Here is a 23,012-nt window from a genome sequence, read left to right as displayed (position 1 = left end):
ACAAAATGCAAAAATGTCCATTATCTGTTAGTCTATAATGCTTTGCACATGAAAAATTAATTTAAATATATTTCCTGACACAGTCTCAAGTTGCATCCAAAAATAATTGTAATTAAGTGCACAGAAATAACCAAGCCTTGGCTTTAAAATTCTCATTCTGTCATTAGGTAATTCTTCATGAAATGGCAGAAATCAGCCCTGCTAATGGCACAATGCTCTTATGTACCTGGATAATCTGCACTGCTCAGGTATCCTGCAACTTGGCACTTCAGGATCAGGGTGGAACTTTTAGGGAAGAGCACCCAAAAGTGGCCTTTTCCCTACAGAAGGAGGGCTTGTTCTGAAAACTCCTTTCACTGCTTGAGAAAGAAAAATAAAAGCATTTATTACTTGTAGCAATGATCACCTGCTTATGTAAATCAACAGCAAGACAAGAGAGAGTTTGTCACCAATTCTAAATATTCAAGGGGTGGATGGTCAGTGAGGCCTCAGTGGTTTTGGCACCAAACATCCTGCCTGCACCTCCAGAACAGTTACTGCTGCTGAAGGGGTGATGGGCAGGAAATCTGCTGCACATCCAATAAGCTCTTCTGTAAATAAGCTAATCTTTGAGAACAGTTTCTCTTCCTCACCAAAACAAAACACCAAAAAAAAAAATTTTAAAAAATCCCCCAAGGGCAGCAAACCACAGAGTTCACATTATGGACCCAGTGACTTCTAAATTCATTCTGGAAAGAAAACCATTTTTACTGCTGCCATCCATCACTCACCCAGCTCAGGAGCTTTTTACTCCCTGCAGGGCAAAGTCTCTTCATCCTCACTCCTGTCATTTTAAACCACAGAATGGAACAAACCACACACCTCAGACTGGGAGTTTATTCTTTCTTACACCAAATTTTGAAGTCATTTTGTGGCTGGGAACAATGAACTCAGGGATCTGAACTGTGCTGTACCAGTTAAGGAAAATCACTGAACTCTTCATGCACATAGATTTGTACATAAATAAATCAAATTAAAAATCAAGCAATATTCACAGAGATGTTATCATTGTAGTTTTAGAAAAACACTGAACTGCACTAAATTACTGGGATTAACTTCTGTTTGTTAATTCCATGCTCTTGCAAATACCTTTGCCTCCAAATTCCTGCCAAACTCCTTAATATTCTTTTAGTAAAACTCAAAAATAGAACTATGGATCTTAGCTGGATCTAGTGTAGGACTTTCTCCTTGGAGAAACAAAGCAGGTAAAGGAAAATTAATGTGATTTTTCTAACTGAAGCATTTTACCTCACTTTGTGAGGATACTCACAGTTTCTTCAGCAACACACACAAAACCAAGGCCTTATATATTTAAGAACATGAAAGTGCCCTAATAAAATCCTGTCACCTCTCAGTTTGTGCCACTGCATCTCCAGAAATACAGTTTCAAATTTTAACATTCCCATTGAACATCCTGGTGGGCACCTTCACTGCCAGGTCTGAGCCAGGAGCAGAATAATTGCAACAAAGAACCTGGGAAATGGTCCCAGAAAATGGATTTTCCTTTGGGTCAGCTGGGAGCAGGGGTTGAGAAGCCCCAGGATGGTGTCACTGCTGCCATCGTGTCTCTCCTGTGGGGTACAGAATTAGTTACAATCTCTGCCATAAAAGATACAATGCACTGATTTATCCCTAATTGAGGATGGAGTGGAGAACCAAGATTTGATTGTTATTTACCTTTCCACATCTGTCAGCCTCTTTCAAATGCAGCGATTTGAAAGGGGAGAAGAAACCTCACTAATTGCTCTCAGAGCTGTGTGAAGAGTTCAGGCTTTCTGTTTTTGGGTTTTTGTAGGGAAGAGCTGTGTTTCAGATGTAGTGTGTGTTGCTATGGTAATTATTATTTTACTGAATGGTATACATTCAGAACTGATTTCATATTGTCAGACAGCAATTAAACAGATTAGGCTGTGTATACTCACAGCTCTGAAATATTTCCAATTTGTTTTAAATTTTGGGGCATGTGAAAAGCACTGGTCTGGGAAGTGAAGAATCAATTCAAAGGGCAGCTCCAGCTGCACAGGTTTCCTCTTCCCTCCTCCTCTGCTCCCAGGCTGGGGGATTTGGGAGTGGAGACACTGCAGGACATTTTGGGGCCTCAATTCCCCAATTTGCAGACTGGAAACCTCTTTCCAGATGGCTGCAGCAGCAGCTCCAGTAACTACCCAAAACTGAACATACTGCCTTCCATCTCCCATGACTGCCCTGCCCCTCAGAGGAAGTTTTCACTTGCTGGCCACTGAAAAAAACCTCCATGAAGAAAAATTATTTTCCTCCTCCTGCTGTCCCTTTAGTACCCAGCCTCTGAAGGCAGGCTGGCATCACTGCCCCCAGTTTGGTCCCCAGGACACCTGGATAACAGAGCCAAAGCATGAAGGGCTCACTCCTCACCACAAACCCTCTGATTTCAGGTCCAACAAGTCCTTCAGGCTAACAATCATTTCCAGATTTATCCAGCCCCCTCAGGTTATAGAAATACAAAAGAAGTCAAGGAAGAAAAACAGGAAGCAACATGATTTGATTTTCCTGAGAGATTCCAAGTATCTCAGAGTAACTAGAGAGACAATATTCCCCCAGGACAAAAAGGATGCTAAAATTGGTGAAACCAAGCCCAAGAAACCCTTTGGAATTTTATTTGCTGTGTCTTAGCTTGGCATAGGAAGAAATTATGGCAGCCAGGATAGGAAGTTAAGAAAACTCAGGCTTCTGCTCAGCTCTAATACAGGTTTTCTTTGGTAAACCAATCAATTCCAGAATCCCATTTTTCCCCATGCTAAGAAATAACTCGAGGCAAAATGTAATCCATGTGAGTAGGGATAGTCATGGAGATGAATGATGAGTTTGAAAACTCTTGGATGAGAAACACTTGAAAAATGTCCAGAATTGTCAGGAAGGAAAGGAGCTGTGCAGCTTCTGAGCAAAGGATAATAATCTCCAGAAAAAAAGAGCAAATGAAGCCTCAGTTCTGTAGGCCCATGGCTGGGTATGTGCAATAATACAGATAAAAATAGGGTGCAGCTTTAAGCTTTGTGGGGAGGGCACCTGACAGGCACAGAACAGCAAGAGAAATGAAAAGATTATCTAATTATCCATATATTTTCCTGGTCATTTTCTCTCTCAAGTAAGTGATTTTCATAGGTTGACATATTCCAGTTTGTGGGAGCAGGTCAGTGAGGAGATCAGGAATGAGTCAGCAGTGGAAGGCTGATGGCAGCATTAATCTTGAAGAAAGCTGAAGGATGAGAGGAAAACAGAATCATCCAAGATCAGAGAGGATATAATGGGCACAGAGGGTCTGAAAGGTGAACAGACTGATGGCTGCACAAGGGAACATCAGCCTGCAGGAAGCTGGCACAGCACAGGCCATCCACAAAGAGGAAACAAATGGACTAAAATAAGATAGAACCTTGAAAATTGGGATAAAAATAATTTGGATTCCAAAAGGAGACATAATTTACCCAAAGGATGTCACGTCCTGGCAATGTGAGTGAAGCAATTGTCCAGCATTTGCTGTTTCTCCTGGTGATAAGGAATCAACATAATCTGGGCATTTCAGACAGTTTACAAAGGATTTGGCATCCAGTCAGGAAAGTCTTGACTTATCTTTTTGTCCCAGTTCCCAACCCTGTGAACAGTGGGGGCTTTGTGTGCCACCAGTGTATTGCTAAAATAGCCAGGTTGTTCACAACAGCACTCCCTCCCAAAATCACCAAAACAAGAATGGCTTTCTTGAGTCTTTTGGATCAAGCTGTCATGTCTGTAAAATACAGACATGCTGGGTATCCCTGACATATGGTCAGAATAATTTGGGTTATTTTCTTAAATACAACCTTCTCTTAAGGCACATTTACTGTGCAAGAGCTATGGAGGGGAAAATGATGCAAAATAAATCAGTATTCAGTTCCAAGAGAGATTATAATACATATTTAATTTTAATAGATACTGAAACTCTCTGTTGGGCTTAATATTCAGGCTAATTATGACTAAACCAAAAAGGTGATTCTACCCCTTTCCTATGTGTTTGAGAAAATTTCGGTTGGTCTGGGGAGAACAGGGAAGTACAGACAAGGTTATTCACCTTCAGCTGCTGAAAGAGCTCGAAGAAAGAACCTGAACTGAAATTTCTGCCCCTGGAAAAGAAAGCAAAGTTAACTGGTGTCAGGGTTCCACAATAAGAGTTTAGGAAAGCTCCTAATCCTCAGCTTTCCAAAAGGGCCACCACATGAAAATGCAGTGGTGAAGGAACAGCTCATTCTCTAAGGCCACACTGGCAGCTGAAGTGACTGTCACAGCAGTGTCCCCAACTTTCTCCTTAAAATGGTTCTAACAACATCCCTCAGCCCTTGCCGAGTTAACTCGCAGTTAGCACGTGTGAGGCTGAGCTCAAAGTTATTTTAGGAGCCAACTGGAAAGGAGATTCAGCCTTTTTAAAAATGGAATTGTTTTCTCTGGTTTAAGACTGTTTCCATGGAGAGACCACAGCATATGAACATCTTTAGGCCAAGTGCTTTGCTGCAGGCTTATCTGAATGGAAGCACCACAGGAGGAAGGATAATTGAGGCCAGTTGTTTAAAATTCATGGGCCTCCTCCTATACTTAACTCAGGAGCAATTTATTTTCATTATTTTGATCTGTTAAGCATTTAAAAGTTAAACAGTGCTATACACACCTTCTCTTAAGTGACATATCTTAATATAATATTTACTCAGGATGGAATAAACTTAGTGGCAGCAATGCCAGGCTGTTGGGTGAGGGTGACAAAGTGGCAGGAGAGTCACACTGTGGGTTAATGTAAAGGGATGCATGAGGGGAAGAAAGCTCCATCCTAAATTCACACACAAAATAGTGGGCTCTGAACAGACTATTGCCTCTTGGGAGAAGCATTCTTCTAAGTTATAATGAATAGGTCTATTAAAAAGGCAGTTTACTCTTCACTAAAGGAAAATAAAGCCAGCAGAGTGGTGGTGGTTATGGAAGCAGGGATGTTGTTATCCTGCTTTATAAACCCTGTGTGAATATTGTCTCTGATTGGGATCTCAGTCCAGCTTCTCTCCTTACAACTTCCCCTCCCAGCACAGACAAACAAGAAAAAGTACCCAGAAGGCAATAAAAACCCATGAAAGGAATAGAACAGCTGCTCTTGGAGGAAGAGCTAAGAGTTTATGTTGTTTAAAAAGTAAATATACTGGATATGCTGTTTGCTCTTGCAAAGCCAAAATTCAACCTTTCCCCTCAAAAAAATGCTAATTGGAATTTGGCAGAAACAAGTTTTGGGATCAAGGAGCCAGTGTTAAAATGTGATAGACTGACAAAGATTTACCTAAGTCTTGAGAACATTTTCAGAGCTTAAAAAATCATTTTCCCTCCTCTGTGCTTACCCTATCACATGAATTCCTGGTTTAATCTGTGTTTTCCCCAGTGCAATAATTCAAGTTCAGGCTCCTGCTGCCAGGAATGGGGGTGGGAATGCCATGGGCCTTTTCCAGTCAGGAATGTTGTGGGATGCAGCCCATTCCTGGTGGCAAAGCCAGATTAGGGCAGTCAGCACAGAACTCAGCACAGTTCAGTGTAAATGTCTCAATTCCATGGTCACATCCCAAACCACTCAGATCTAGTTCCAGTTTTTGCTGATGGAAAATGATCACCTGGACTATTTTAAAATCCAGTGGAGGAGCCCTCACCTGCTGCTCATGGCATGGAGTGTTTGTTCTCTGCCTGGGCCAGGAGGACACCTGCACACTTCTCCCAGGACAGAAGGGTCATTAAAAACCTGAATGGAAGGACAGGAAGAACATTTCCTCTGGCAGGTCAGGATGTTGCCACTTGCTCTGGCTTTGCTGCTCATGATAAATGTGAGTGTCAGGCTCACAGAGCTGAGTCCCAAATCAGACAAGCTGATCCTCAGAAGATGAGGGCTGAGTCTGAGAACATTTTCTATAGCTAAAGAAATTCCATTTAATAGCAGAACATTTACCTTTGACATCAGAACCTCTGTATACACGAGAGGAACAATTTACAATTGACATTTTCCACAGCAATACTCTGTTCCATTACAAATGCATCATGTTCTTTCCCTTCCTATGCATGAAGAATAATGACCTTAAAAGTAACATTTCAATTTACAGGAAATTTTAACTAGCACAATCATCATCCCCAAAGGAACATGATATTGAAATATTATTCTCTTGAACTTTGCAAAACACAGTGAGATATCAACACAAATAACAAACCTTTCACTGATTTAAGGCACAGATACTGTGGTGAGGTATTTTTGCAAGGAAAAGCCAATTTGCTCTTCTCTGCACAAATAATATTAATAATTAACTGACAGTCCATATTCACTGACTCAAACCAAATTTCCTGAGATGAGCAGGGGTACAGAGAAGCAAAATTATCAGATTTTGCTGGGGTTCTTTGACCTGCATTTCTTGAACTAATGAGAAAGTATCTCATTAAGATGCAAACGAGCAGCCCATGTGAAAGGAATTCCAGCTTTCCAGTCGCCTTTGTAATTTCCTGTATTATGACAAACATTTCTAAACACAGGCAGACATTTTCAAACCATGAACTGCAGATTTTTGGATTTTTTTAGGTCAAGATCCCTGGTTTACTACCAATATACACTATGATATGTATGTACAGGAACCCTACTCTTTTCCTATAGAGCAGAAAGCAGTTCTGTAGCAAACTTGGGTTAATGAAACAGGAACAGTGATGAGCCACAAAAGTCCTGTCAGCCATGACTCTGTAAACAAAATGTGTCAGCAGGAGAAAAATGGAAATGTTCATGTATTTTCCTTCTTGAAATTCAGGATCTGATTCTGCTGTTTGATTGCATCTCTGGGGATAAACTCAAAAACCAGACAGGCTTGCTTTGTCATGTTTCTCCTCTGGAGAATTTTGAAAAAGAACCTATTTGCACCAGTGAAGGTTGAAAAACTCTGAAACAACAGTGACATGCTCAGCTGGTTCCTCCCTCCAAGACAAGTGAAACAAGAAGACTTTGTATTTTTTATCCAACCGAAGCCATATCCCCCAATGGATTTTACACATTCACAAATATATTTATGATGCCTCATTAGCCTGGCATGATGAGTAAACTCCATCAATCAACATTTATTTTACTAGATTTAACTGCTATTACCCTTGAGTTGAAAAGGAAATGAAGAAAAATGTAGGCTTGTAGGAGCTGTTAGCCCAAGGGCTTTGGTAAGGATGAAGGGGAAAAAAAAAAGGAATAGAATTATTTAGGTTGGAAAAAACTTTAAAGATTGAATCCAACTGTTCCCCAGCACTGCCAAGGCCACCACTACCCCATGTCCCCAAGTGTCACATCCACAAGGCTTTTAAATCCCTCCAGGGACAGTGACTCAGCCACTTCCCTGGGCAGCCTGTGCCAGTGCCTGATAACCCTTTTGTTTTGTTTTTCTGTTTTGATGGGGAACAAGAATTACTCATCTGCTGTAATTACTCTTGTTAACAGCCATCCCTTCAGCAGGGTAAGGGCAGGAGGTGCTGTGCCCCTCTCACTAAGAATCTCCACAGTTAATGGGAGCTGCAGTCAGAGAGCTGAAAGTGATGAGCTTCTACTCACTTGGCAGGGAGCTGGGATGACAGGAATTGGTGACGTTGTCGTGGCTCTTCGTGTGCCACTGGCACTGCCACGTAAATCACCAGCAGAAATGCCAGTGCTGTGAAATTTTAGATGAGGTCTCACTGGGGAAGGGAACAGGAACCCTGGTACTGCATCTGGCAGAAATTGTGCTGAGATTTAGCACAGGACTTGGGTTTCAGGAGTGAAACCACAGCCTCAATCAGCTCTAAATTAAAATATATTTCTTTCCAGAGCCTGTGCATGCTCATGTCTGTGTGTGTATGCCTTTAAAGATAAACCAGCAAGCAGACAGATGTTGATTCATGGAGAATTAGAATTAAAATAGCCTCCTTGCTGATTACACCATTCAGCAGAGGCTGTTTTGTCCTTTTTGATGTTATTTTTTCATTGCTGAATGCTCCAACATTGTCTCATCTCCAATGTCCTTTAACACCATGCTCATAATACCACAAAGGTACTAATTGACCAGAACATTCCAGTGTGTATATTAAAACACCCATCATGCAAAAATAACAACATGAATGGCTGGGTTTGCCTGTGCTATCTATCTGTAGATAGGTAGCTATAATCCCCAAATCTCTCTATATCCCCATCCCTCTGTCTTATCTCCAAAACAATACTGAAAAAACCCACAACAAACCAAGCTTATATGATGCCATATTAAAAGCTCAGCAGAATTTCATTAAACAGCTACATTTGCTTTGTTTGAGATTACAAACACAGATCTCCCTCTTTCTGGCAATCCATAACCCAGATATTTGGCACTCTATCAACAATTCCAGACTTGGAAGGATTATAGATGTGCTGACAGTTAAAGGGAGCTAGAGTTCCCTGCCTAAGATAGATAAGTAGTGTGTACTCTTTGATAAGTCCTATCAGAGCCCTGCTCTGACAGGAATTCCTCCACCATGCCACTAAATCTTGCTCCGTGAAGCTCATTAAAGGCGCTGCCATTTGTCCCAGCAGAGCCTGAACTCCCCTGTCACCAGGAAATATATTCCATTTCTTTCCCCAATTACACACACACTGCTTTACAGTCCAGATTCAGAATATGTTCAGGGGGCTGGGAGGGGGGGAAGAAGGAAGGCTTTTGCAGGAGCACACAGATCCAGCCTTAATCTGGTGAGCTGTAAGACAAAGCTGTCCAGTGGCTTTGTGTCAGAGGAATGGGCTGAGCAGTACAACACAAATTCCACTGTTTGCAAACATTTCATTCCATCATGTGCACGGGGTTGCTCTGTTGAAATGAGGAGTTTCTGGAGAAACCAAGCAGTTTTGGGGGGGGTGTAAATCTCAGCTCTTTAGTTGCAGTGATTCCTTTCCGTGCCAGGTTTTTGCAGTATCATTACCCACACACAGAGCACGAGGATCTCAGCCAGCTCCATTCAGGAGCAGCACATCCAAGTTGACTGAACATTTTTTTCCTACAGGAATATCACGATGATAGGTTCTGCAGAATGTGGTCAGGCTTGTGCTCACTTCACTGGATGCTACACCATTACAAAATCCATTCTGAAATCTCTTCCTGCCTTCAAGATAATTGGGAAAATAACAGAGCTCCAGCAGCAAAAGCCTTGCTGTATGTGTAATGAAGATCTAGGATCAAACAACTCAACGGATTCTCTTAAAATAAGTGTATTATAATTTCCTAGATTATTACCTGCCAAAGCTCAGTGGGTGGGCTCTGGAGGCCTACGCTGTCAGGAATCCCAGGTTCTTAGAATCCTGTCATATCTGTCTGCATCCACCCCCTCAGTGTTTCCAGTTTCCCTTCTTCTGCTTCTGAAAGTAATTCCCTTGGTAGCTGTCACATTAAGATATTGGGATACAACCTTCCCACTGCACTTTTGGATTCCAGCTGAACCTGATTGTCAACTTCACTAACAGAAAGTGAGTACAACCTCCTCCAGTGACTTGAGATTAATCTGCCTTGAGCTAATGAAAGTCAATTTCTAATTTCAACCCTTAATTGTGATCAATAGGGCTTGAATGAAACTTATCCAGACAAACAGGGAGAGAACTGATAGGCAGAATCCATATCCAATGCAGCCATTTAGGATTGTGTACCAGCCAGATTGGATTCTTCAGGGTCAAGTATTTTTCATAAACAAGGAGATGACAGCTCAGAGTGATTGCTGGAGCAAATCTGGTGAAGTTAAAGAGCACAGTAAATGGGTTTAGAGCCCCACAGATTATCACTGGTTTTTATAAATGGACATTCCATAAGGTGCCTCACACACTTTATTGGGGGAGGTCTGTTCCCTGCAGGTGGTAAGGCCTGAATCCTGACCGAGCATCACCTCTGACTCTTCCCTCCCTCACTTTTACTCTGAACCACCTTAGAGCATGGACAGCTTCTTTCAGTTCCTGTGGCATTTCTGAGACACAATGGAGAGAAAAACACCACAATTCTCCTACATTCTTAATTCAGAACAAACACCCAGCACAAGGCCTTGCATACCCGCACTAACACATCATTGAACCAATTCTATATTTTTAATAAACTCCCAATCAGGTTCTTTTTAACTCAGAAAACTCATTTGACCTTACTGGTGGCTCATGGGTGAGCTTGTTGGCTAGAGATAAAAGCTCTTCTGGACAGGGCTGTGCATTTGTGTGCTTTTTTTCCCTATTATTGAGCACCATGGCCAATATTTTGCAGAAATAAAATAATCAGAATGATATTTTCAAGCCTGATATCAAGGGCAACACTTCCCCAAATGCTTTGTTTACGCTGCCACTTTTCAGGAACTTTCCCAGTTTGTTGTTCCCACCAGTGTTATGATGAGGGCAACAATTTTAGACACTTGAGTGTAAAATTTCCTTATCATGTCACTTCCCCTTGCTCTAAGTGAGACTAGCAGCTTGTATTTGCTACTCATACTCACAGTAGTAGTCTCTCCTCTTTTCACAGAGAGTACTACAATGGTTTTATAACTACACACAGAGAGTAGCAGTAAAAATGCCAGTAAAATTAATCAGCCTTGCATCTGTGTTAAAAATCCTGCCTTATCACGCATATATTTTGGTTTTTCTCAGATTATGGTTACAACAAATGAATAATGAATCTTTGCAAGCAAATGCAGAGATAGGCATCATCCTCATACAATTGACTATGTTCACACAACAGAGATGTGTAAACTATCTTTGGATCCAGGAGGTGGAAAAGAACAGATGAATCTTGGAGCAGAATAATACTTGTGGAATGTTTTCTTCTACAGGATATCCCAGCATGTGGGCTGGAACATGCAATGGGGGAGTTACAAATATACTTAATATACTATACTATACTATCCTGTACTGTACTAGACTATATAGTGTATATGGTGTATAAATTTACTTAATATTGCAAAAGCCTTGTCTTGATATTAGGTCAACACATCACTCCACACTTAATTCTGCCAGCAACCAGCAGAGAACCAGATCCCTTACAAAAGAGGAGGAACAAATCTAACAATTACCAATTCCTCTTAGATGTCAGAAAGAACAAATCTATTCATTAATAATCACAACCAAATTGGTGTAAGTTCATCAGCACCACACTCAGGGGTAACTTGCCATGTCAGTGTCCTTTTGTTTGCCATGAGATTTCTAAAATGTGAGGAATTCTGATTTCCTGTGTATAAAACACCAACAGGGACTGGTAGAGAATGATAGATTTATCTTTTCAAACCACTCCTGGAAACATGAAAGCATCTATACCTGGTTAGACCACAGAAACACTGGATGAACAAGACAATTGGTACCAACTGTTTACCTTGTCAGGCTTCCTTTGTCATGGAAGAAACACTGACCACTGGCAAAAGAGAATGCTGAAACTTGAGAGAGATGACAATTCTATAAATCCATAGTTAAGATATTTCAGCTGTTGCCCTACAGGTAGATCATTAAATAAATCAGGAGTATGGCTGGGTAAAAGGTGCAGTTTTCCCCATAGGATCAAACAGAATATCCAATTTTTCACAGTGCACAGGGAGGAGTGCTGTGGTGTGGATCGATTTCAGCTGTCCAGCCTCTAACTGGAACTGACTGGGTGATGAGGTGCAATCAGTGTTTTACTGGGAGGTTTAAACACAGCCTGTTTAGAGAAGGGAACTGAAGTGATCATCCTGGCAATTCCTTTTAATTGTTTGAGCTGATCCAAGGCTTCAGGTCTAATTACCCTCACAATTTTATTTTTAAAATTCTTTTCAATTGATACTGTGTCTATTACATTTTCTCATTCTGCCCCTTTCTTCTTGGAGGTTAATTGGTGACTGCTATGTCTGTTGGAAAACAACCCCACTGAAATTTCAGTTTGTTCTTTTTTTAAGGAAACTTTCCAAGCTTCTTGATAGCACAGTAGAAGTCTAAAATGTTTCCAAGTACATTTTTCAGAAGCCAACCCAACACCAGAGTTTCTTCTAAATTATTTTAAATTTACATCAGTTGTATCATTTGAGCTAAGTGGTGATACAATGATTACTTGGTTTGGCAGCACTTTCTAATTCACCTTTTCACTTGCATATTCCTTTTTAGGAATTGTTATGGCTTTTAAAATGCCATTTTTATATGCCACTTTTCTAGAGGTACAAGGAAAGCACTTGTCCAACAAGATTCCCAGCTGGATTTGTACTTGTAACAGCAGCACAGTATAATTTTATTTATAGCTACAGAAATGAAAACTTTGTCACTGAACTGGCAGAGGGTGGGGAGAAAAGATCAGAATGAAAAGGATTCTCTTAAGTGGAGAAGAATTTTTGAATGTTTACTTTTAAACCAAGAGTTACTTGCTCTTTTCTCTTTTTTCCCCCTATTAATTTTTCCAGCCTCCTGCCCTGCTTTATGTATTTATCCTTCCTTTTCCCTAGAAAAGTAAAACAAATCATCTTCCTTAAAATAAAGGATAAATATAGAGTAAATTAATTAACTCAGTTCTGAGACATAAGGGTTTATGAGACTGGAGGATGTGTTAGTTTATTCTTGGATTTAAAAACAGCAATTTTTGAGGGTCATATCCTGTGCCTTTTTATTTAGCCCAGACTTCCTTTGACATAACTTGGAAGTCCTTGACATGTAAAAAATGCAGATTGACCTCCAGACACTCTGTGGAGCTTGGCATTGCCCTGGAACTTCCCAGGTTTATTGTTGCTACCAGGATCACTCCCAGGGTTTAACACCTCGGAATGTTTTCTGTTCTGTCTGCCAGACAGCCACAGGCAAAACGAGCACTGTCACACCTCGCACGGCACCGAAAGGAGACAGTTGAATTATTCTATCAGTCTTTCCAAAAAACCTGAGTGCAGCCTAAAACAGCTCCCTGAAAAGCATCTGGAGCTGGTAGTAGGATATTAATAGCAAACCCCCATGAAAGCAAGAGCATGAGAAAGCACCAAATCCTCTCTAAATTAAAGTAACAGCACAGCCCTGATACCTCACAAGGCTGTCCAAGTACAAACCCAGCCCTGTGTCACCAACTTCAGCTCAGGAACTGGGCCAGGGTGAAAAATGTGAGGAGTTTCTCTATTTTGCAAGCCCCTTTCACAGACTGACAATGGTTCTCGAAGGAATGAATGGGTGGGTCACTTATGTTTGTGGTATTATTTAACTCTTCCTCTTTCTGTTTTATTATTTCACACTACCTTAATGAGCTGGGTCTCACCTCTTCACAAACATAAAGCAGACTTCCTCAAAGTGCTTTCCTTCTTCTTTTTGTACTTCCCCAACAGATGCTCTTTGTTATCTCTATTTCAGAAAAATAAAAACTAATACCCACCCCACAAGGTGTAATTCCAGATTTAAGTTACCACCTTTCTTTTTATTCCTGTTAAGAAGCACAGAGCATAGAAACAGGAATGGAACAAATTCATCAATTTTCAGAGGACAATAAATTAAATTGAGTAGTTTTCAATATGTTACTGCAAAACTAGCTTTTTATGAGGTAAATCCCATATTTTTTAATGTATAATATATATATATCTTGTAATTGGTTTCTTAAAGCTATTTGATATAGAATTACAGTAACAGAAATGGAAGAAGAGCTTTTCTAAAGAATGATAATCGAAATATTTAGAGCTCACTGCTTTCTGCATTAAATTTTCAACCAGCTAGGATGAATTTAAGAAGCATTTTTCAGATTTATTGTATTCTACTCCATGTATTCACTGTTGACAAACTTTTTACTTGCATCTCCCAAGACACAGAAAGAGTTTGTAAAATTTTGGGGAGGAGAGAAATATTTTTAGGATATTTAGTAATTTTGTAGGATAAACTATTTTTTCTCTAATCCCCAGAGCCAGATTTAGAACTTTGTGGCTTGGCTCATGTTTCTGGAGATGACTTTATTGTATGTCATGGACAGCATTGGCACTTAGGAAAACAAAGTGAGCGTGAATTGTGGGGTGCTAAACCAAAAGTATCTAAAAGCCAAAAAAACCTCTCTAAAATTAGTATACAATGTAATTAGTGAGATTTGAAGCATTCTGTATGATCATTTGGGTCGCTCCTAATCAGCCAAACGGAGAGAAGTTGACAGCAAGGAGGAATTTTAAAGCTTTTCTGATTGGTTCTCAGTGCACTGGGGAAGGGGAGCAGTCACTTAATGCAGGCTCAGCTCCTCTCCAGCCTGGACACACATCCCAGAACCTGCAGCTGCTTCTCCCACTCATCCCAGAGGGAGCTGCACCAGTTTTACACAGTGATCTCTCTCACTCTCTGTTTATATAGAAGACAATCATTTCCATTGATTTACAGGGTTTGTACCATTAAGGTAAAAGGTTAAAAGCTCACACTTCTGTTTTATCAATGCTCATTTCTACTGGGGGCACTCCCCTACTTCAGGTCAGGATCAATTCATTTTCTTATAGAATCTGATACTTTGGATATTTGAAAATTTGAACTTTTTGGATTGCCAGGTGAGGAGAGGTTAAGTTCATGTCACACCAGGTAGATCCCTCACTCTCTGAGGAGCAAACTCCAGTGAGAAAGCAGAACTAAGAACAGCCCAAGACCCCCATGCTCTGCAAGCACAAAGTGCACCTGTCCCAAACAGGGGTGTTCCTCTAATCCCAGAAATTCTGAGCTTCTGACTTCTCATTACCAAATAGTTGCTTTTTACCCAGCTTTTCAGAAGAAAGGGCTAATGAGAGAGCTGAGAGCATAAACTCATTTTAGACAGGGACCTTTATAAATAAATACATGAATTAATCAATATTTCCTCAAACACAGCAATGATATGACAAACAGAATGACACCATTTATAGGAAAAGCCTGGAAAAATCTTTGTTTAAAATATATGTCATGCTGTGTACAAGTGTGTGCCTTTAGTTTATAACTTACTAAATTCCTGCTTTTTATCCAGGCTGGAATTTTTGATAATTTGTCACTGTTGGGCCCAGAGGTTCCAATAGGAACTGAGTGTTTCCCTGGGTTTTCAGGTGATCTATTACAAACTAACAAACCAAACATGTTATTTTTAATATTTATTTTGTTGAGAAAAAGAAAACAACAAAAATTTGCTGAATTCTCTACTAGAGCATGGGAGATTTCAGTCTTGCAGAACTCGGAGTTAGGACTGAAGGAATGGAATCTTTGTGGCAGGTAATTAATCTAACATGCAGAGTGCTGTGTTTGTAACACTGAGGAGGAACAACTCACCACGTTCATTTCAGCTCTCTGAACCTCAGTAAGAAGGTCATAGCCTGAGGTGAAAGGAACAGCCCTCGAGAAAGTGCCAAGAAGTTAAAATGCCAAGGGCCTATTTTTACATGCTGCTTCTATTATTAGTTACATCGTGTGGAAGTACAGAGCCTATGAAAAAATCATATTCTCAAACGAGTAAAGTACTCAAATTCTTCATTGTAAATGAAGAGCAGAAGAAACTAAAGTTGAAAATTTGTTAGGTACAATTTAACAGGCTTTACTGGATCATCAAAGGCCAGCAAAAATAGCTTCCAAATCCTGCCCTCTGAGAAAATTAAGGGGCTGCCCACAATTTTACCCAATTAATCAAATATTCCTTTTCCTGTAATTTCAATTTCCCACTTCAGGTTTGTGTGCATCCAAGCCCACTTTCCCATGATCAAAGTCTAGCAGCCCACTTTGTAACCCTGCTCTGCCACCAAAACCCACCCAGCACGGAGTGCACAGAGAGTTCAGAGCTGGGAGCAGCACCACAGCTTCCACTGCTGCTGCAGTTACTCAATCATTACTTGCCCTCAGCTGTTTTCCATCCAATACAAACATAAACTGAGGTAATCCTGCAATCTGGTTAACTTGTTTAACTTCTGTATTAATTATAGAAGTACCCAAGGGCAGCTATTTCCCACGCACTCCTAATTTATGGCTCTGATGATTACTTCTTTATAAAATGTCTTATTAAAGGCGGGTAATGTTGTTTCTTCTTAATGAAGTACAAAGGCACGGCAGAAAATGTTTCTGTAAAACAAGTCCACAGTCTGCAATCATTTTATCTAATCACTCGTGTGTTATAACAACAAAAATCTGGAATATTTGGTTAGTAATTGAGATTTCAGCCAACCCAAACAGAAGGCCCTCAAGTACAACTTGTAGTAATGGCCATTTGCAGTGTCATGGGTTCCTAACACGTCTCACACACATATTGTCCAGGATACATTTATTTTTATAATCATTTGCATTACATAATTGTGATTGCATTGCATAAGACAGTCTTGCAGCACGCTTCAAAGAACATCTAATGTTTTAAACTGCTAACTCCATTTCATCCCCTTTCTCACATGTCTTTCCTAGACAGCGAGGAGAAAGCAAACCAGAAAATAGCAGGCACCAAACAATGGGAAGAAAGAGAATGGTGTGGAACAGCCAGAGAATATTTCAGGGTACCAAATATAGTAATAAATAGTATTCTCATTATCTGTGTAATGCATGCCCTGTTGCTTCTGCTTTTAATGTGATCATGTAGGCAATTTAGCCAGACAACAAAAATGAATGAGAGCAAACATCCCTGAGACAGCAGCCAAGGCACTGAAACTTCTGCTCACAGAATGCAAAGAAAACTAAAAGCTGAACCTTCCATGGAAAGAATCACATCTGAGTTCTTCAAAGAACAGGTGGAGAAATACTGTGCCACTGGTAAAGGCAGTTACAACGAGGGATTTTACGGATAAAAATGGTCTGTGCAGTGTTTTGTTCAAAAAAGAATTACCAAACTCTCCAGAGGAATGAAGCTCATCACATCCAAAAGGAAGAGTCAAAAGTAGTTCCACACAATAAGATTTTAGTTTCAAGAGTGGTTGTATAAGGTCCAAAAAAAGAATGTGTTAGCACAGATCTTCAGTCAGTTTGTACTCAAAAGCAAACAGCCTCACTTAGGAGGAGAGAATCTGTGCAAATTGCTCTTGGGTCAAAAAAAAATCTTGGTGTGAAAAGCTCCTAACAATATTAATTCCCTTTAATGTGTTGTACTACCAGCCATGTTCATTGAAATAAAAGCAGTGGAATGAATATATTTCCATAATCTGTTCACTAAGAATGATTTTTTTAATGCTATATACAGCAAATTCCAAGCATAGTCACCCTTGTGCTTGAAAAACTCAGCATTCTTTTAATCATAAAGTAGGAAGTTTTGAAATGTCACCTTATATGTTAACCATTACAAAATGTAAATCTGCAATTTAGATAGCTCTTTCCAGCTGATAATCCTTTTTTTTTTTAAATGAGTATCAAAATATTTGATTTCCTTCAGTATTTTTAAAAGCGTGGGAGGGTGGGCTGAGTATGCCTTAGAAACAACAAGAATCCCTCAATGTGTAGAGAATTAGTTGTGTTTGTAAAATGTTTATTTCTAAACACCACCTATTTGTAGATTATAGTGATTTCTAGGCTAAAGGGGATGAAAAGTGTGTGCCATGACACGACCAGCATCCAGAACATGGGCTCTCCTAAAGAGTGACAAGGTACCAGCAACACTGAAGCTCTTGACTTTCTGCACACCCTCCTGTGGGGTGATTTAGGATTAATTCACAGAGAAACACCAGGATTTCTAGCACCAAAATCCCTTGGGTGTGATGTCAGCATCCTCAGCCATACCCAGCCAGCTCAACAACCACCCCTGGAAGAGATTCCTAACCTTGGAGGGGCTCCTGAGAGAGTTAACACAGCCACAGCCTCGGGGTAGGAAATCCCAGACTGGTTTGGGTTGGAAGGGACCTTAAAGCTCACCCAGTGCCACCCCTGCCATGGCCAGGGACAATTTCCACTGTCCCAGGGCATCCAAACCCTGTCCAAGCTGGCCTTGGGCACTGCCAGGGATCCAGGGGCAGCCACAGCTGCTCTGGGTGCCTTGTGCCTCCCCACCCTCCCAGGGAACAATTTCTTCCTGATATCTAATCCAAGCCTAGATTGGACTAAATATTCCTAATATGGAGTCGAAATTGAATGTTCTCTATCCAATCTCATTAAGCATAGAAAATGCCCCAGCCAGGTGCAGCCAATATCTCCTCCTGTCATTCACTGTGGGCACTGGCCAACATTATCATTTCTATTGTAGAACCTCACAAAAGATGATGAAAAAAGGCCCATGTTAAAAAGGATGCAATGACTTTTTGTTGGTCCTTGTGATTAATATTAGACATGGCAAGTAGTTAATTATATTTCTTAAAAGGGCTTTGAGATTGCAATCAATAGAATTGATTATAAAAGACAAATTATGAAGGAGTAAAACATCACAGCCTATTTAATATGATGCTAAGAAAGCCCATCCAGCATCATACATGAATTTCAACTAAAAGTGACAACAGTGCCAGCTTTCATGTGATAGGGGCTTAGAGAGCAAGTTAAAAACCTGTCTATCTGCTATTTAAAGGGGGAGAATTCCATCTCTCCACTCAACAGAGATGGAGATAGCAGAAATAACAATTTTCAAGGGATTACTTTATTAAAAAAAGGATTTCTGCTCATGGAAAATTACCACAAGAAGGTCTTTAGCTTAACATTGCAAGCTGAGGGGCAAAACCTCCATTCTCATTTGCTGTCCACATCCTACATAACTCCAGTGTTAAAAGGGTGAGCCTACATTGCCTTTCTTAATTTTTTATAGTAAGACTGTGGGAAATCCATAAGCAAAAAATATTCTCTCTCTTTAAGAGAAAGAAAGGATCAATTAAAAGAACTCACTCCAAATACTGCATTTCATTGGAATCTAAGTATTCTGTGAATGTTGCACAGTATTCTGTGAAGAATGTAAAAGGACAGTGCTTCGAAGTTTTTCTTTTCATGTTCCAAGTCAAAGCAAGGCTTTCACAGTCCTTAAAATATGCATGTTGCCATCAGGGACTTAGTTAAGCACTTAAGATGACATAACAATAACTTTTACTTTTATTTTACTTACCACCTTCTGCAAACTCAGCACTGGAGAAGTAGACCTACTTTCTAAGCTTGTTCAAATGAAATTTGAATTCCTTAATGAACATTTGAAAGCAAAAATTTTGTACCTCCAAAATCACTGAAAATAAACCTAGAAACTATATCAGCTATATCTATTCCCATCAAGGCTTGGGGCAAAAAAAGAGAAAAAGAAAAGCAAAAAGAATGTACAGTTTAGTATTTCAATTTCAGTCGAACAGGAAAAAAAGAGCGTAGCAGCAAGACAAATTTGTTCTTCCTGGTGACACAACTTGTAAGAGTCTGGCTGTGTCCTCTCTTGGCAAGCACAACTTTGCTGATTTGTTTTTCAGAGGTCTTGTCAAGAAGCAGCTCTATAAATGTGTCAGGTTTAATAAAAGTATCAGTAGGAAGAGGAAGAGACCAGAGCATGATATGTAACTTTGCTACTCAAGTTAGTAACTTCTTCCTTTAAAATGAGTCAGAAATCAGGGCTGATTCAGCAGGAGCAAGAGATGGGATCTCATATTTAATGTTTCAAGGCCTTAGTATGTTTGTTTCTACATAGAAGCTCTGTAAATTACCTTTTTCTCTTGAATAATATGGCCTAGCTATAGCCTGAAAGTTCATTTTGTGGTTATCAGCCAATGTTCCAAGGCAATCCCCTTTAGACTATTTTCTCCATCTAATGCACCTCCTATTGATGGCTTTCATTCTGTGGAGGATCACTAAGAAAACACACAGTGCCCATTTTGTGGCATTTAGACAGATATAAAGATTACATTAATCTAATTTTCCAAGCATATGTTGCCTCTACAAAAAATAAAAAACAAAAACCAAACAGGAACAGGAAACCTCAAAGGGGAATATGAGTCTTTTGGAAAATAGCAGGAAAATCTCATAAATAAGAACTCTTTGATACTGATCTACACAGCGGCAGAAAACCATTATATTTTGTCACGATTAGCAATATGTTCTCATTTCTGAAATGGTCTTACTTTCCTCAAAAAGATCTAAAGCTCTGTGCCTAAAATAGCTGAAAAACAGCTGTTGGATTTTTTCACAGCAATGGGTTTTATCTTCATGCTACATAGAATGCAAACCAGTCATTTGACTAATATATAGTTGCAGAAAACATGCCTTCAGAATAGTCTCTCCTGCTAATGGCAAACAGAGGAAATATTCCCTTTTACATGAGTTTTCATGTGCTTTTTTATTTAGGTTTTTTAAAATTATTCTTCTCTTTTAACACTTTCATAACTGTTTGGCACAAGAGCAGCTTTACTCATACACATCAAGTTTCCCACCTCTGGAATCAGTTGAGCCCTTGGCTGTAAAGGGTGAAAAGATTCTGCTTTCGCCTGCTTTATAGTCTTGTCACATTTTAAGTTTCTCTGGTGACTGGAGAGTGAACTAAAAATACAGTACCTTACCTGAAGAATACTTTTGCATATTTCCACTTACCTCAGATTCCACCATCATTCAAGAAAAAGCTATTTCAGTTTAGCTCTGTCTTAGGAGTTGTTAGATTTGGCTTATAATATTTTTAAATGTTTTATTTAGGCCTTTAGGAAACTGTTTTCTCACAACATAATCCCCTGCTCCCTTGATTTTGAGGTGGACCTCGGTTTTTGCCTAGAGGAGGAAGCCTGCATTGATTTCACCACAAACAAAGCCAGGGGATGCTTCATTCAGTGGCCATCCAAAGATTTATACTGAAGGCTGAAAAAACCCAAAGAGCCACAACCTGCCAAGAGCTGTCTCTATAAAAAGACTCCTCTCAAAAGGTTTTTTTTCTCGTTTTTTTTTTTTCTTTTTTGCTTATTAATTTCAGCCTTGAACATGAGCTTCAGAAACTGGGGAATCTGGGGTATGGGGACAGGCAGAGAAAGAAGGGGTTGAGGAGGAATTCCAGTTCAAAATCATTTCACAATTATACTTCAAATAATACTTTCAAATAATCTGCTCCACGTCTAAAACTTTATTCCCACTATCATGACTTTGGATTTCACTAGCCTGTTTAAAAATAACCCAACAAAACACGTCCTAAATAGGTAGAAGGGACTTGCCTCTCTGCTCTCTACCACATCCTATGAATGCGCTGCTGTATTCCAGAGACTTTCCAAAGGTGGCAGGGCGAGCATGTGTGAATAGGAGAGCTTTGTCCTCTGCAGCTATCATTGTGTTGTCCCTACCGTCCACAAACGCAGAGGGCAGATGAGAACTGGATAGAAACAGACCATGCAGTTGTAAAACCCGGTTCTTTTCTCTCTTTATTTATTTATTTCTGCGACTGAGTAACACCTCTCATTACAATTACCGGCTCAATGGCAGAAAATCTCCCCGGTGTGCTGTGCAGATTTTCACAGCTTCATTTGTCTCCTCCTGTGGCATCAGTTTAAAAAGGTTCCTAAAGAATTGCCACTAACAACCGCTTCTATTTCGAGCCTTCAAAGCCGGAGCTGAGCACAATACAAGGCACTGGTAACTGATCTTTAGATTTCAGTCCACAGACTTTCCACACTGGGAATAGATCCCATCTGTTTCCTCTTTATGCACCAGCCTTTAGAAAGCACAGATCTGGAAACTGCCTCCGTTCAGAACCGAGTATAGCCGGCTTTCCCCAGCTGACGGCAGAAAAATCCCCATGATTATGGATAGCTTTCTCCCAAGGCTTTCTACTCCTCTTTTCTCCCCGCTCTGTGAATACACGGTGTGGTTTTTTCCATGTGCGGTGGTTTTTTGGAAGGGTGAAGGGACTGGACCGCCTCTCTTTCCTTGCCCCTTCTTTCCCCTTCTTGGCAGAGGTTTCCCCATTTACCAGCCCTCACAGGGGGAACATTTCAATTTCAAGCCCCAGCACAATCAGCCACAGGCAAACCCCCTTTCTTGCTTTGGCACCAGAGCGTGAGACATTTCCCCCACCGCTCTCCCTCCCCAGCAAGCTGCTCTCCAGATGGATGCTCGTGGCTCTCCCTTGTCTCTTCCCTTCTCCTGTCCCGGCCAGAGGCAAGCAGAGAGCACAGAGCAGAGGATTCCTTGGGGCAGGGGCAGCCTCACAGAGCAGGACGCTGTGACCCCGGGATGCTCAGCACCACCGAAGTCCTGAACTCTTTTGCCTCGAGGATCCCCCCTGCCCTCGCTTTCCTCCCTCAGCCCCACACTGGGGGAGTCCCTCAGCCCCACACTGGGGGAGTCCCCTCAGCCCCACACTGGGGGTCTCCTCAGCCATACACTGGGGAGTCCCTCAGCCCCACACTGGGGGAGTCCCCTCAGCCCCACACTGGGGGAGTCCCCTCAGCCCCACACTGGGGGAGTCCCCTCAGCCCCACACAGGAGGGTCCCTCAGCCCCACACGCGGGGGTCCCTCAGCCCCGCGCCCTGCCCCGCTCCCCTCAGCCCGGCACTCACTACTTGTAGAGCTGTTGCAGGCAGAGGTCCAGGCACTCGCCCTCCACCTCTTCCTCCGTGATGTACTCCGAGAGCGGCCGGGGCAGCGAGGGCAGCGGCGGGGGCGGCGGCGGCGGGGCGGGCGGCTGAGGGTCGCCGGCATCGCCCTCGCCGCCTTCTCCCTCCTCCGCCTCGGCGGCCGCTCCCGCTTCTCCCTCTGCCCCGGGCTCCTCGTCAGCGTCTCCCGCGGCTTCGGCAGCGGGAGCGGGGGCCGTCGGCTCCGGCTCCGGCTCGGGCTCCGGCTCGGGCTCCGGCTCTGCCCCGAAGGGCCCGCGGAACTCTCCCAGGAACAGCTCGAGGAAGCGGCGGTAGGTCTTCTCCTCCGCGCTGCCGCCGCCGCCGTTGCCCGAGCCGCCCGCGGCCATCGCTTCGCATTCCCGGCCGCCCGCCGGCGGATCAGCACTGCGCCCGCAGAGAGCTCCCTGCCCGCCGCCACCGCCTCCTCCTCCTCCTCCTCCTCCTCCTCCCTCCCGCCCGCCGCCTGCGCGCGCGCTCCCGAGCCGGGCCCGCGGGGCCGCGCACGCCGCGGGGGGTGCGCGGGTGGGGGGGGCGCGCCTGGACGTCGGGA

The 23,012-nt window shown here is 41.8% G+C and overlaps 1 protein-coding gene across 4 annotated transcripts in view; it reads right to left on the bottom strand.

Moving 5' to 3' along the window:
• PPM1E (protein phosphatase, Mg2+/Mn2+ dependent 1E) overlaps positions 1-22,867 on the bottom strand; it is a 60,039-nt gene extending 37,172 nt beyond the window's left edge. For all 4 annotated transcript variants that reach the window (XR_009489137.1, XR_009489138.1, XR_009489139.1 and 1 more), the window contains exon 1: positions 22,406-22,867. Coding sequence is in view for 1 of the 4 variants with exons in the window: in XM_059865691.1 (XP_059721674.1) it covers positions 22,406-22,809 (404 nt within the window). In the remaining 3 variants the exon portion in view is untranslated. The remainder of the gene's footprint in view (positions 1-22,405) is intronic.
• Positions 22,868-23,012: the final 145 nt, after the last annotated feature.

Source organism: Haemorhous mexicanus, chromosome 22 (assembly GCF_027477595.1).
Source record: "Haemorhous mexicanus isolate bHaeMex1 chromosome 22, bHaeMex1.pri, whole genome shotgun sequence".
NCBI classification, from domain to species: domain Eukaryota; kingdom Metazoa; phylum Chordata; class Aves; order Passeriformes; family Fringillidae; genus Haemorhous; species Haemorhous mexicanus.
This window is presented reverse-complemented; position numbering and strand designations above follow the sequence as displayed.